We start from the raw sequence: 16,410 nt of genomic DNA, 5'->3' as shown, positions 1-16,410 counted from the left end.
ATGGACAGGAAAGGAGTGGAGGGTTATGGGCTGAGTGCGGGTAGGTGGGACTAGGTGAGATTAAGAGTTCGGCACGGACTAGGAGGGCCGGAATGGCCTGTTTCCATGCTGTGATTGTTATATGGTTATATGGTTATATTATCTGAAGAAACATGGAAACTTGTAGTAACAGTGGTCAATTCCACTATTCAATATAATCACGAATAATTATCCAAAGTCCTGTTCGTATTTTCTTCCTGTATTCCTTTATTTGTTTGGCTAATCAGCCAATCAAGTGGCAGCAACTCAATGCATGAAAGCATATAGACATGGTCAAGGGGTTCAGTTGTTGTTCAGACCAAGCATCAGGATGGGGAAGAAATGTGAACTAAGTGATCTTGACTGTGGAATGATTGTTGGTGCCAGACAGGGTGGTTTGAGTATCTCAGAAACTGCTGATCTGGGGTTTTCACACACAACAGTCTCCAGAGTTTACAGAGAATTGGTGTAAATTGAACAGCAGTTCTTTGTGCAAAAGCTCCTTAATAATGAGAGGTCAGAGGAGAATGGCCAGACTAGGCACAAGCTGACAGGAACTCAAATACCCTCTCGTTATAACAGTGGTGTGCAGAAGAGCATCTCTGAATGCACAACAGGTTGAACTTTGAAGTGGATGGGCTACAGCAACAGAAGGCCACAACAGATACTCAATGGCCACTTTGTTAGGTGTGGCCTAACTAGAGTTTTATAAAGCTGCATCACAGCTTTCTGACACTTGAACTTGATTCTTAACACATAAAGACAGGCAAAATGCTTCCTGTACCACCCTATCAGCCTGCATAGCCAATTTCCAGGAATGATGGACTTGAACCCAAACATCACTCATTTGCCAAACTGTGTGTTTGACGAGGCTTTTCAGTTTCAGATTGCGTGTGCATTGGACCGTACAGTGAAATGCCTAGTTTGCATTAATAAACAATATCACCTAGGGATGTGCAGGTTGCAGCCCAGATCTGCCACTACATATTCCGACAGCAACACAGCTAGTCTGCAATGTTCGGTAGAACAATACAACAGCAACAAAACAACAAGAGCTAAACAAGTGCCATTCCTCCCTCCCTCCCTGACCCCCCACCCACCTATGCACACACAATTCTTCAACCTTAAGATTAGCTATCTTCGGCCTCCAGTAGACTTTCGGATTTATAGACAATGGATTTCAACTTCCCCGATGGACTCACAGATCCAGGCTTCCACCCATTTCTGGACTTAAGACCATGAGACGATATGACACAGGAGCAGAGTAAGGCCATTTGACCAATTGAGCTGGCTCCACCATTCCATCATGGCTGATGTATTATCCCTCTCAACCCCGTTCTCCTGCCTTCTCCTCATAACCTTGATGTCCTTACTAACCACCAATGTATCACCCTCCATTTTAATATACCCAATGACCTGGCCTCCACTGCCATCCATGGCAAAAAAATTCCACAGGTCCATCACCCTCTGGCTAAAGAATTTTTTCCTTATCTCTGTTCTAAATGGACATGCCTCTATTCTGGAGCTGTGCCTTTGGGTCCTAGACCCACCCACAGCCTCTCCACAGCCACTCTATTGAGGCCTTCCAATATTTTCAATAGGTTTAAATGAGACCCCCCCCCCCCATTCATCTAAACACCAGTGAGTGCAAGGCCAGAGCCATCGGGCTTCAAGCTTCATCATCGACCCTGGGTCCTGCCGATGGAGGTGAAGGAGGAGCCTTGAGCTGGCTTGGGACGGAGTCACGTCTGCCCCACAGGTGCAGAGCGGATTCTTTTATTTGTTGCCTCTCTTCCAGATTAGCATCTTCCAGGGCTTACGATGCTGAAGGCAGGGCTTTGGTTGTTAATTGTATCCTCTGGGAGGAGGGATAATTTCAATTAAGGATATTCTTCCGTGCAATAAAAAGAAACTGTCATCTTCCCCCATGCATTAACATCTGTTCTGAGGCTCCAGTTACTGAGAACACACAGAATCTTCCTCTAGTTTTCGTCTACATGACTCCGATGTGATTGCACAAGGCACAGATAGTGTGAGGATGATCTCAAAATAGGCAATGCTGAGGATCAAAGTTCAGAGTAAGTCTATTACCAAAGCACAATGTCACCATATACAACCCTGAGATTCATTTTCTTGTGGGATTCACAGTAAATACAAAGAAACACAATATAATTGATAAAAGACTGCACACTACAAGATGGACAAACATCCAATGTGCAAAAATCAACAAACTGTGGAAATATAAAAATAAAAAAAAATAAAAAATAAGCAATAAGTATCAAGAACATGAGATGAAGAGTCCTTGAAAGTGAGGCTATAGGTTGAGGGAGCAGTTCAGTGTTGGGGTGAGTGATGTTATCCCCTCTGGTTCAAGAGCCTGATGGTTGAGGGGTAATAACTGTTCCTGAACCTGGTGGTGTGAATCCTGAGGCTCCTGTACCTCCTCCCTGATGACAGCAGTGAGAAGAGAGCGTGGCCTGAGTGGTGGGGGTCCCTGATGATGGGTGCTGCTTTCCTGTTACAGCGCTCCACGTAATTGTGATGAACAGTAACAGGATGACCTTGGTCTGCTTGGTACATGGCTGAAGATTAGCAAATGGCTTTTAATCCAGATAATGTAAGGAATTGCATTTTGGGAGATCATATCAGGATAGCACTTACAGAGTGGACAATGCACAACACAATTTGTCTCCTCTGTTTCTGGGGTGTGTTATGCAAGAGAGGGAGCTAGGACTAAAAGTTCATAGTTCACTGAAAGCAGCAACAAGGTGAAGAAGGCGATTGGCGTGCTGGCTTTTATCAGTCAGGGAAGTGAGTATAGAAGCTGGGAAGTTATGTTGCAGTTATCTAAGAAGTTAGTGACGACACACACGGAGTATTGCAGACAGTTTTGGTGGCCTCGCTACATGAAAGAAGGCATTAAACTAGTAAGAGTGCAAGAAGATGTATTAATTTTTAGTTTTTAATGTAATTCAGTGATAGAGCATGGAGTAGGCCCTTCTGGCCCTTTAAACTATGCTGCCTAATCATGAGACAATTTACAATGCCTAATGATTCTTCCCGGCACATCTTTAGACTGTGGGAGGAAACTGGAGCACCCGGAGGAAACGCACACATTCCACGGGGAGGATGTATAGACACTCCCCACAGAACGGCTCTTATGTCTTAGAGTCTTATGGTCATGATTCTTTCTGCTGACAGTTCATGATCTTTTATAGAATATATAACATAGATCAGTACAATACAGGATTAGGCCCTTCGGCCCAAAATGTTGTGCCAAACCAATTAAATTAGTAATCAAACAGCTAACGAAACTAATCTCTTCTGCCTACACAATGTCCATATCTTCCCACTCACCTCACACCCATGTGCCTATCTAAACATCCTTTAAATATCCCTGATGTTTCTGCTTCCAGCACCACCCAGATGGATAGATTGATCCCAAAGGAAATTACAATGTCACAGTAGCATTACAAGTTCATGGATATAAATATTAGAAGTAAGAAAGAATAAAAAAGTAAGTTACCACAAGCAGTTGAACAGGAGGGGTCAACAGGAGGGGGCTATAGGGTGACTCATTATAGAGCCTAATGGCTGAGGATTAGGATGACCTCATATCGCGCTCTTTGGAGCAGCGCAGTTGTCTTAGTCTATCACTGAAAGTGCTCCTCTGTTCAGCCGAGGTGGCATGCAGAGGGTGAGAAACATTGTCCAGAATTGCCAGGATTTTCCGTAGGTTCCTTTGTTCTACCACAGTCTCCAATGCGTCCAGCACTCTGTGCAAAACTCCCCTTTTGAAGTTAGCCCCTCCTCACTTTAAATGCACGTGCTGTGGCATTAGACATTTCAACCCTGGGAGCCTGTCTACTCTATCTATGCTTCTCAGAATCCTGTAAACCTCTATCAGATCTCCCCTCAGCATTCGCTACTCCAGAGAAGAAAACCCAAGTTTGTCCAACCTCTCATTTCTTTTCCTATCCCTGGACTCATGAGGTTGGAGGGGAAAAAACAGGAAGCAGGGACAGCTAAAGGCCTTTGCCACCCCTGAGGAGGAGAGCTCATTGATTAGCCCTTTGGAGCCTCTTAAGAACCAAAGTGGCTTCTTTATCACGTCTCCTTTTGACATCAGGGAGCTGTAATCAGGGTCACTGGAGGAGGTGATTAATCAATCCCCGTTGTACCTGTCAGGGAACGGAGCAGAAAAACATGTTGGAGTGTTTGTGACATCTCAGGAAGGGAAGAGTGAGGTCACGATAGCTCATAGCTCTACAGAACAGGCACCGTGGAGCATTCTGCAATGGGACGTGAGAAACAGTCCGTTGTTTTATGGGTCTTCCCTTTCTTCTTTGTGGTAAGTACTTGTGATAACTTCACTCAACTTCACTCTCCCTATCACTCAACTTTTCCCATGACTTATTGACTCCTTTTAAAGACTCTTCATCTCAACATCAATATTTATTGCTTGCTTGCTTGCTTATTTATTTATTTACCTATCTATCTATCTATTTATTTATTATATTTTCTTCTTTTTGTATTTGAATAGTTTGTTGTCTTTTGTTTGTGTGTCTTGTGTTTTCCATTGCTTGGAAGATGTTTCTTTGTATTTATGGTGAATGCCTGCAAGAAAATGAATCTCAGGGTATGATATGGTGACATATATGTACTTTGATAATAAATTTACTTTGAACTTTGAATTAATTAGCACACCTCTGTTAAGAAACAGTCTCCCCCCTTCACTTCACCGGATGTGTGCTTGTTTTATCCAATGGATCCTTGTTTTAGAATACGTGCCAGTGGTGAAAATTGCAGAGGTTAAGTTGTTAGTAGAGATCAGCTAGAGTAGCACACACAAAATGCTGGAGGAATTCGGGTCAGGCGGTATTTAACAGGAGGAATAAACAGTCAATGTTTCGGGCTGAGACCCTTCTTCAGGGCTGGAAAGGAAGGGGACAGAATCCTAATAAGAAGGAAGGGGTGGCGGGAAGGGGAAAAAGACCCGTTAGAGGACCTCAGCTCGAAACTGTGACTGTTTACTCTTTTCCATAGGCACTGCCTGACCTGCTGAGTTCCTCTGGCATTTTGTGTGGCTTACTTTAGATTTCCAGCATCTGCAGAATCTTTTGTGTTTATATATATCAGCTGGGCACTGTGGATGGTACAGATACAAAGCAAGAATTGTTGGGCTGCTTATCTGAGAAAGGATGTGCTGGCATTGGAGAGGGTCTAGAGGAGGTTCACGAGAATGATCCTGGGAATGAAAGGGTTAACACGAGGAGTGTTTGATGGCTCTGGGCATGACTCACTGGAGTTTAGAAGAATGAAGGGGGATCTCATTAAAACCTATCAAATATTGAAAGACCTAGTTAGGGTGCATATGGGGAAGATATTTCCAATAGTGGGGGAGTCCAGGACCAGTAGGCACAGTCTCAGAACAGAGAGATGTCATGTAGAACAGAGATGAGGAGGAATTTCTTTAGTCAGAGGGTGGCATGTGTGTTATCTCAGTGGAAAAAGTCAGCTTGCATTTACCCTGTCTATATCCCACCTTATTTTGTGTATCATTATCAAATCTCCCCTCATTCTCCTACAGTCCAGGGAATAAAGTCCTAACCTATTCAACCTTTCCCTGTAAATCAGGCCCTCAAGTCCTCAAGAAAGAAGCAGGTTTCAGGTTGAAGATCCCTTGTCAGAATGAGTTATCACACAAAGTACATTGCAGATGCTGTGGTCAAATCAACATGTACAAACAAGCTGGAGGAACTCAGCACGTCAACCCACAACCCACAACAGACAGGATCTCCCGGTTGCCACTCACTTCAACTCTCCTTCACATTCCCATTCGGATATGTCCATACATGGCCTCCTCTACTGCCATGACGAAGCCAAACTCAGGTTGGAGGAGCAACACCTCATATACCGTCTGGGTAGTCTCCAGCCCCTTGGTATGAACATCGAATTCTCCAACTTCCGGTAATTCCCTCCCTCTCCTTTCCGCTATCACACTTTCACTCTGTCTCTTCTTCTAGCTGCCTATCACCTCTCTCATGATTCTGCCACCTTTTACTACCCATAGTACTTTCCCCTTACATTCCTTCTTCACCTCTCTGGTCTATCCCCTCCCTGCTTCCCCTCCCCCACCCCTTGATCTTTTCTCTGATTGGTTTTTCACCTGCACCTTCCCCCTCCCCCCACCTTCTTTATAGGGCCCCTGCCCCCTCCTTCTTCAGTCCTGACGAAGGTTCTCGGCCCCGAAGCGTTGACTGCTCATTTAAACGGATGCTGCCCGACCTGCTGAGTTCATCCAGCTTGTTTGTACGTGTTGATCAGAATGAGTTATGTTTTGTGGTTTCATGGTCTTTATGCATAGATTAAGTTTTATATTCATAAAATCATGCTAAGGACAGGGGTGTCTGTATATAAGGTGACTGACAGGAAATGATGAACTAGTGGTGGTTGGGGGTGTGGAGGGGTGGGTTAGTGTGTGGAGGTGTTGATCAGTCTTACTGCTCGGGGAAAGTAACTGTTTTTGAGTCTGGTGTCCCTGGTGTGGATGCTACGTAGCCTCCTCCCTGATGGGGGTGAGTCACAGAGTCCATGAGCAGGAAGGGTGGGATCCTTCATGATGTTACTGGTCCTTTTCTGGAACCTTTCTGTATAAATGTCCTTGATTGTGGGACGGCTGTTGCTGGTGATGCATTGGGCAGTTTTGACTCCCTGTTGCAGAGTCTTCCAAGCCACCACATTGCGTACCACGCCGGGAAGCAACTTGTCAGGATGGGGATAAATTGGAGAGACGTTATAGTTCTGGTTGCTCCATTACAGGAAGGATGTGGAGGCTTTGGAGAGGGTGCAGAAGAGACTCACCAGGATGCTGCCTGGATTAGAGGTATGGATTATAAGGAGAGGGTAGGAAAACTTGGTTTGTTTTCACGGAAGTATTGGAGGGGAATCTGAGAAATTTTCAGTGATTACATTTCTCTGTAGTCTTCTCAGAGCCCCTCTGCCTTGGATTTGAAACGAGTAATGTTAAATCATAAACACAGGATTCTGCAAACGTTGGAAATCCAGAGTGACATACAAAAATGCTGAAGGAACTCAGCAGGTCAGACAGCATCTATGGAGAGGAATGTTACAGGAGCATCAAAACTAAAACCACAAGGCTACTAAACAGCTTCCTCCCACAGGCAGTCAGGCTGCTAAATAGCTGCTCTACCTGACTCTGCTTTGGACACTTTTAACTTGCACTGGACACTTATAACTTGTTTTTAACTGACATGTGGCTGTTGTGTTTTACTATTTATTGTTATGTTTATTATTTAGTGTTGCATTTGTTATGTTATGATTGCACTGCTCCTGGGAAACGCTGTCTCATTCTGCCCTGCAGAGCTGATGTACGGTCAGAATGACAATAAAGTTTTTGAATCTTGAATCTTGAAACAGTGAACATTTCGGGCTGAGACCCTTCATTAGGACTGGAAACAAAGGGGAGGAGGTGTCAGAATAAGAAGGTGGGGAGGGGAGGGATTACAAGATAACAGGTGACAGGTGAGATCAAGTGAGAGGTCAGGGAGTGGGGGTGAAATAAGAAGCTGAGAAGTGATAGGTGGAAGATGTAAAGGGCTGAAGAAGAAGGAATCTGATAGGAGAGGAGAGTGAACATGGGAGAAAGGGGAGGAGGAGGGGCACCAGAGGGAGGTGAGCAGAAGAGAAGGGGTAGGAGGGGAACCAGAATGAGCAAAGGAGAAGAGAGAAGGGGAAGGGGGAGAAATTACCAGAAATTAGGAAAATTGAGTAATGTTAAATTTTATGGATTGGTTCAAGTGAGGTGCTGGGCAGTTTTGACTACCCACTATAGAGCCTTCCAGTCCACTATCACACAGTTTCCACCCATGCAGTGATGCAGGATGGGGATAAGCTTGGAGGGAAGTTACAGTTATGGTCACCCCATTATAGGCAGGATGTGGAGTCTTTGTAGAAGGTACAGAAGAGGTTTACCAGGATGCTGTCTGGATTAAAGAGTGTAAACTATATCGAGAGATCTGACAATCTTGGGTTATTTTCTCTGGAGTGGCTGAGGGAAACCCTTTAGAAAGTAATAAAAAATATGAGAGGGTGGTCAGTTAGTCTTTTACCCAGGCTAGAAATGTCAAGTACCAGAAGCCTGCATTCGAGGAGAGAGAGGGTAAGTTTAAAGGAGATGTGTGGTGCAAGACTTTTACACAGAGGGTGGAGGGTAGTGTAACATGCTTCCCGGGGTGGTGGAGGTAGATATGATAGTGGCGTGTAAGAGGCTGACGAATGGACACAAAAGATGCAAGGTATGAAGGGATAGGGGTCATGTGCAGGCAGAAGAGATTTAGTTTAGTTTGGCATTGTGTTCAGCACAGATATTGTGGGCTGAATGGCCTGCACCTGGCTTTACTCTTCTGAGTCTATGTTCTCTATTCTATGTTCTATGTTCCAAGTTGTATGTTGCATGTTTTATGCTACATGTTCTATGTTCTATGTAAGTTTAAGTTCAAATTCATTGTCACTCAACTGTACACATGTACACCGCCAAACAAAACAACGTTCCTCCGGACCAAAGTGCACAACACAGTACATATAACTCACACATAATGCTTAAGGTAATATTATCACAAATAAATTAACATCTAATATGGTGCATATAGGGTACAAGTTAAAAGTAAACAGGGAAATGCTACTGCCACTTCATACGTGCTGAGACCGATGCTGAGATTCACACGTGCTGAGACCGATGCTGAGATTCACACGTGTTGAGACCGATGCTGAGATTCACATGTGCTGGCAGGGGGTTCAGTTGTCTTGCAGCCTGGGGGAAGAAGATTGTTCCTCATTGCAGACTGAACATGATTTAACTCAATTAACCTTTCATCCAAACATTTCTAACAAAATTCATATAATTGTAAGACATAGGAACAGAATATGGCCATTTGGCCCATCAAGTCCGCTCCATCATTCCATCATGGCTGATTTATTATCCCTCTCAACCCCATTCTCCTGCCTTTCCCCATAACCTTTGATGTGCTCATTAATCAAAAATGTATCAATCTCAGTTTTAAATATACTCAATGACTTGGCCTCCACAACTATCTGTGACAATGAATTCCACAGATTCAGTACCCTCTGGCTAAAGAAATTCCTCCTCATCTCTGTTCTAAATAGTGTCCCTCTATTTTGAGCCTGTGCCCTCTGGTCCTAGACTCAGCTGCAATAGGAAGCATCCTCTCCAAGTCCACTCTATCTCGCCCTTTCAATACTCGATAGTTTTCAATGAGATCCCCCACCCTCTCCATTCTTCTAAACTCCAGCAAGAACAGGCCCAGAGCCATGAAATACTCTTCCTATGTTAACCTTTCACTCTCGTGAACCTCCTCTGAGTCAAACTGAAGGTGCATAGTTCAAGATTCCCAGTTGTTTAATGTTACTTCCAGTACACAAGTGTCAAGGAGAACAAAATCATTGTCACTGGATGTGAGCAGCACAAAATGCACACAACAAGATAAAGGACACAATAATAATGAAAACACGATAAATACAAATACATAAGATAGCTCATATACATAGATTGATTGTATGTCCGTAAAGGTTTCAGAGGTTTCAAAGGTAAATTTAATGTCAGAGAAATGTATACAATATACATCCCAAAATGCTTTTTCTTCACAACCATCCATGAAAACAGAAGAAAGTATGACAGCTAAATGTTAGAACCCCAAAGCCCCCCCCAGCTTCCCTCTCCCGCGCATAAGTGGCAGCAAGCAATGGACCTCCTCCCCCCACCAGCAAAATAAAAGCATCAGCACCCCCCACCGAGCACTCAAGCGTGCAGCAAAGTAACAGCAAAGACACAGACTTGCAGTACCCCAAAGACTGCTCATTCACCCGGTATTTGACATACCACAGGCTCTCTCTCTCTCCTGAATAAGGGAGAAAGCGATAACTCTGTTTCACAGCGAGAGGAGAGACATAACAAACAACTCATTGGTTTATGATGTTTGAAGTCTGTTGAGTCGCTTTTTCCGAGTTCCGTACCCAAAGATCTGAGGTCTCTGGGCACTCCAGCGTAGGTCTCCCGACTCCCACAACACACCGATCTCCTGCCAGGACACCGATCTTCGATTTGTTTGTCTCCAGAGCCACGAGATCTCGGGCCTCTGAAGGTGAGCGAAGCTCATAGGCCGCGTCATTGACATGCTGAATAACGGCCAGGCATGAAGCCCTGAGAACGGGTCCCATTCCTGCAAAGAACCAAAGTCAGCGTGTAACTCCAGGTCAGGGTCTTCAAAAGAGCCCTGAAAGGGAAAAATAGAGATATTAAAGAAGGAAATAGAGCTGTTTCTGAAGATGCAAACAAAGGAGTCGCCGTTTAGCTCCAGAATGACACTAAAGTGACGCTAGGCACAGGAGTGTCTGGACATAAGGTGACTGACAGGAAATGATGAAGTAGTGGTGGAGGTGTTGATCAGCCTTATAGCTTGGAGAAAGTAACTGTTTTTGTGTCTGGTACGTAGCCTCCTCCTTGTTGGAAGTGGGACAAATAGTCCATGAGCAAGGTTGGTGGGATCCTTCATGATGTTACTGGACATCTTCTGGCACCTTTCTGTATATACGTTTTTGATAGCAGGTAGGCTGGTGATCTAATGGAGTTGGTGACGGGAACTGATCCAGTGAACATGAAACCAGGATTTCAGGAGAAGGAAAGTAGAGGTCCATGACCTAGTCATTACTGGGGGATCAGAGGTGGAGAGGTCAGCAACTTTAAATTCCTCAGTGCTATCATTTCAGAGGACCTGTCCTGGGCCCAGCACGTAAGTGTGATTATGAAGAAAGCACCTCCTACTTCCTTAGGAGTTTGGGAAGATTTAGCATGCTTCCAAAACTTTGACAAACTTCTATAGACGTTTGCTGGAGAGTATGATGACTGATTGCATCACAGCCTGGCATCGAAACAGCAATGCCCTTGAACAGAAAATCCTACAAAAGTCCATCATGGGTAAAGCCCTCCCCACCAATAGAGCATATCTACATGGAGCATTTTCGCAGGAAAGCAGCGTCCATCATTAGAGAACGCCCCCACTACCCAGATCACGCTCTCTTCTCGCTGCTGCCATCAGGAGCTAGTGGGGTTCTCGAGCTTCATCCACAGCACAGTCGTGTTTCAGTTAGTGCAACCCTTTACAGTGTCAGTGATCAGAATTTGACATTCGGTTCCCACCGCTGTCGGTATGGAATTTGTATGTTCTCCTTTAGGCTAGGTAGCTTTCCTCTGGGTGCTCTAGTTTTCAAAAACATACCGGTTAGGTTTGTAAATTGTGGGCATGCTATACTGGCAGTGGAAATGTGGTGACTCTTGCGAGCAGCCCCCAGAACATCCTCGGACTGTGTTGGTCATTGATGTAAATGATGCATTTCACTGCATGTTATAAGACCATAAGACTATCAGACTTAGGAACAGAATTAGGACATTCAACCCATCGAGTCATCTCCGCCATTCCATCATGTCTGATTCATTTCCCTTCCAACCCCCTTCTCTTCATAACCTTTCACACCCCAACTAATCACGAACCTATCAACCTCTGCCTTAAATACACCCAATGACTAGCTGCATTTGGATGTACGTGTGACAAATAAAGCTAATTTTAAATGATTAAATCTTTAAAAAGCTGTTGAGTGAACTATTGATGATTTCTAGATGAGATTGATATCTGTGTATTGAAAGCTTCAGAACCCAGTTGACTGGATTGAGCTAAAATAATCTGAGCTTTGCTCTGAATCAGATTTGGAAGAGCCTCAGGTGTTTAAACAGCCTCTTTGTAGTCCCATTCTTTGTGTTCTGAAACTGGAAAATTTGGTTTAATCTTTTCACATGTACTGAGGTATAGTGAAAAATGTTATTCTGCATGTCGGAGAGCTGGTCTGTGCACACCTACACTCACATCACTCTATATACATGCAGTAGGGAGCATTCTAACGAGCTGTGTCACCGTGTGGTTTGGAATCTGTGCTGAGGCGGACAGGAAGTTCAACGATGGGTAGTCAAAAACTGTCCAGTGCATCACCAGCACAGACTATACCTGCCAACAAGGATATATATATATACAGAAAGGTGCTGGAAAAGGGCCAGTAACATCATGAAGGATCCCACCCACCCTGCTCATGGACTGTTTGTCCCACTCCCATCAGGGAGGAGGCTATGTAGCATCCACACCAGGACCACCAGACTCAAAATCAGTTACTTTCCCCAACAAGTAATTCTGACCAACACCTCCACCCATTAACCCACTCCTCCACACCCCGAACTATGACTACTTTATCATTTCCTGTCAGTTACCTTATGTACAGACACTCCTGTGCCATTACGGACATACAATCAATGCATGTGTATAAGCTATCTTATGTCTTTACATATACCATGCTTTTAAATTATTATTATGTTATTTATCTTATTGTATTGTTTTCTGTGTTGCATTGGGTCTGGAGTAATGATTATTTTGTTCTCCTTTACACTTGTCCTCGGGCAAGCCCCCCCCCCCCCACAACCCTACAAACCCCTGGTCAGGGTCACGTGAAGCCATGGGACCCTGTGGTGGATGGTTGTCTGAGCAGCTGGTGCAGATCACAAGTCCTGGTTATGTGACCACTGACGCCAGGCAGACAATGATAATGGCTGGGGTCACCCGTCTTGTAAAGATACTGCCCAGAAGAAGCCAATGGCAAACCAGCTCTGTAGAAAAATTTGCCCACGTTATACGACACGGCACATAACAATGATGATATGTTACACTTGTGTACTGGAAATGCCATGAACTAATCTTGTCTCCATACAGATGCCATTGAGGTAGAACAAGGTAAAAACAATGCAGAATAAAATAACAGCTGTGAGAACGTGCAGGGCTGACAGACACTAAGGTGTAAGATTATAATGAGGTAGATTGTGAGGTCAATCGTCCATCTTACTGTATTCTGGAACTGTTCAATAGTCTTATACAGTGGGGTAGAAGCAGTCCTCGAGCCTGGTAGTACGCATTTTCAGGTTTATGTGCCTTCTGCCCAATGGGGGAGGAGAGAACAGGGAATACCCGGGGTGGGTGGGGTGTTAGATGATGCCAGCTGCTTTACCAAGGCAGCAATAAGTGTGGATAGAGTCCATAGCGTGGAGGCAGTTGTCTGTGATGTGCTGAGCTGTGTCCACCAGGGGTGGTGGTAGAGGCAGATACATTAGGGGCATTTAAGAGCCTCTTAGTTTGGCACATGGATGATAAAACAATGGAGGGTGATGTGGTAGGGAAGGGGTAGATTGATCTTGAAGTAGGTTAAAAGGTCAGCACAACATCGTGGGCTGAAGGGATGCATTGTGCTGAAATGTTCTGTGTCCTTTGTTCCAACTCTCTGCAGTTTCTTGTGGTCACGGGCGGAGCAGTTGCCAAACCAACCTGTGACACAAGGATCTGACGAATGGAATTCATTATGTTAAACATGGATCTGGGCATAGTGAGCCTATTGTTTAAAGAGGCAGCAAGAGTCCACGAAGGGAAGGCTGGTTTATGAGGCTTGCTTCCCTTAATCGTGCAGACATCACTAATCAACTGTTTGTCTCCTGCCTGCTGCTGTGGGTCTCACCGCTGTGATAGGTCTAGTTGTAATCTCTCTCCACAGGTTGCTCAGAGCTGGCATGACCTGGACAATACTGAATACGACTGCTGGCCCATGGAACAGCCAGATGAACACAACATGATCGACTGCGCTGGTAAGGCACTGTGACCTGGAATTATCATTTGGACTCATAGAGCACTACAGCACAGAAACAGGCCCTTTGGCCCATCTAATCCATACCGAACTATACCTAGTCCCAGTGACCTGCATTAGGAATATAGTTCTCCATTCCACTTAAGTCCATAAGACATAGGAGCAGAATTAGGCCAATCAGCCCTTCAATTCTGCTCTGCCATTCCATCATGGCTGATCCCAGATCCCACTCAACCCCATACACCTGTCTTCTCACCATTACCTTTGATGCCCAGACCGATCAGGAAACTATCAACTTCCACCTTAAATGGTCTTGGCCTCCACTGCAGTCTGTGGCAGAGCATTCCACAGATTCACTACTCTCTGGCTAAAAAATACTTCCTTACCTCTGTTCTAAAATGATGCCCCTCAATTATGAGGCTGTGCCCTCTGGTTCTGGATACCCCCCACCATAGGAAACATCCTCTCCACATCCACCCTATCTGGTCCTTTCAACATTCAGTAGGTTTCAATAAGATCCCCCAGCATTCTTCTAAATTCCAGTGAGTACAGGCCCAAAGATGCCAAACGCTCCCCTTCATTCCCAGAATCATCCTCGTGAACCTCCTCTGGACTCTCTCCAATGACAACACATCCTTTCAGAGATATGGAGCCCAGAACTGTTGACAATACTCCAACTGTGGCCTGACTAGTGTCTTATAAAGGATCAGCATTATCTCCTGCTTTTATAGTCTATTCCCCTTGAAATAAATGCCAACATTGCAATTGCCTTTTTTACCAAAGGCGCAACCTGTAAATTAACCTTCTCGGAGTCTTGCACGAGGACTCCTAAGTCCCTCTGCACCTCTGATGCTCAAATCTTCTCCCCGTTTAGATATTCATCCACACTATTAACACCACTAGTCACCGGCAGCCAACCAGAAAAGGCCTCTTTGATTCCCACTTGCTGCCTCCTGGCTGTCAACTATTCCTCTATCCATGTCAGTATCTTTCTTGCAACGCCAAAGAATTTTATCTTGTTAAGTAGTCTCATGTGTGGCACCTTATCAAATGTCTTCTGAAAATCCAAGTAAATGCCATTCACTTCCTCTCCTTAGTCCACCCTCCTTTTTGCTTCTTGAAGAATTCTAACAAATTTGTCAGGCAAGATTTCCCTTTACAGAAACTATGTTGACTTTGACTCATTCCCATCTATCTACTTACTCAAACTTCTCTTAAATATAGAAACCAAACCACCATCCACCATTTCCACTGACAGCTGGTTCCACCCCCTCACCACCCTCAAAGTGAAGAAGTTCCCACTCCGGTTCCTGCTTAAAAATTTCATCTTTCACACTTAAACTATGACCTCTGTTCCCGTCTCAACCGTCTCAGTGGGAAAACATCTGCTTGCATTTACCCCATCTAATTCATGTATCTCTATCAAATCTTCCCCCCTTTCTTCTACAATACGCTCCAGCGAATAAAGTCCTGGTCTATTTAACATTTCCCTATAATTCAGGTCCTTAAGTCCCAGCAACATCCTCATATATTTTCTCTGTACTCTTTCAATCTTATTGATGCTGTGTGCAAAGATGCAGTGTAAAACTTCTTTTTTCCCCCCACAGCATTTGGAGTATCGTGTTCATTTCTGGTTGCCTAATTATAAGAATGAAGTAGAGTCTTTAGAGAGGATACAGAGATTTACTAGGCTGCTGCCTGGATTAGAGAGTGAAAGAGAATGAGGAGTGACTTGAAAAAGTGTACAAGGTGGTAAGAGGCTTAAAAGTAGGTAGCCAGAGATTTTTTTCCCCGGGGTTAGGGTGACATAATTTTAAGTTAATTGGAGGAAAGAACAGAGGTGTTTTTTCACACAGAGAGTGGTGAGCATGTGCAACGTGCTGCAGGTACATTAGGGGCATTTAAGAGCCTCCCAATCTCATGGATGAAAGAAAATGGAAGGTTATGTGGGTTAGATTGATCTTAGAGTAGGTTAAAAGTTGGCGTAACATTGTGGGCAGATGCAACAGGTGACTCTGTGGTCTGAGGGCCTAATCCCCACCACAATGGAGGCAACGCAGCTCCCTCACCACTGGTGAACCGGACTTGCTGTATTCAACATTACCAATGTCCAACAGGGTCTTGTGATAACAACAAAAACGCTCAGGACAGTCACTCACCCCGTGCACCATCTCGGCCTAACAATGGTACACAAGTCCAGGTGACCTGATTTCTGAATGGACAATGAACCCACAAATACTACATTTTTTCTTAATTTTTGCGCTACATAGTTAAATTAATTTTTGTATATATGCCTATATTTCTTATTGTAGATTTTTTATTATTATGCACTGCAAGGTACTGCTGCCGTGAACAACAAACTTCTTGAAAAACACCAGTGATATTAAACCTGATTCTGATTCTTGTAGACCTGTTAGGCATGGAATATTATTGGAGGTTGGCTGGGCTGTTTGGCGATGACCATGGAGATCTGCCAGTAAACTTCAGCAGATTTGTCATATCCTGGAGGGGATGTCTGTGCTGATAGAGTCCTGGAGTCTGACAGAGTTAATAGATGACTGGAAGAATAATTTGGTGGAAGCTGAGAGGAAGTTTGCACAGGGGAGGGAAACTTACAACTGGGGG

General features: G+C 44.4%; 1 protein-coding gene across 4 annotated transcripts in view; it reads left to right on the top strand.

Moving 5' to 3' along the window:
- The first annotated feature begins 4,230 nt into the window (after positions 1-4,230).
- LOC140736693 (atrial natriuretic peptide receptor 2-like) overlaps positions 4,231-16,410 on the top strand; it is a 94,267-nt gene continuing 82,087 nt past the window's right edge. The window contains exons 1-3 of one of the 4 annotated variants that reach the window (XM_073062527.1): positions 4,296-4,369; positions 6,841-6,904; positions 13,696-13,786. In XM_073062527.1, the coding sequence (XP_072918628.1) occupies positions 6,887-6,904; positions 13,696-13,786 (109 nt within the window). In that variant the 5' untranslated portion in view covers positions 4,296-4,369; positions 6,841-6,886. Of the gene's footprint in view, positions 4,370-5,953; positions 5,989-6,575; positions 6,597-6,840; positions 6,905-13,695; positions 13,787-16,410 lie in introns of those variants that run through there. The other 3 variants (XM_073062525.1, XM_073062526.1, XM_073062528.1) reach the window with 3 other exon arrangements.

Source organism: Hemitrygon akajei, chromosome 12 (genome assembly GCF_048418815.1).
Source record: "Hemitrygon akajei chromosome 12, sHemAka1.3, whole genome shotgun sequence".
In the NCBI taxonomy this organism is placed as follows: Eukaryota; Metazoa; Chordata; class Chondrichthyes; order Myliobatiformes; family Dasyatidae; genus Hemitrygon; species Hemitrygon akajei.
Note: the sequence above shows the minus strand (reverse complement) of the source record. Positions and strands in the feature narration are given on the sequence as shown.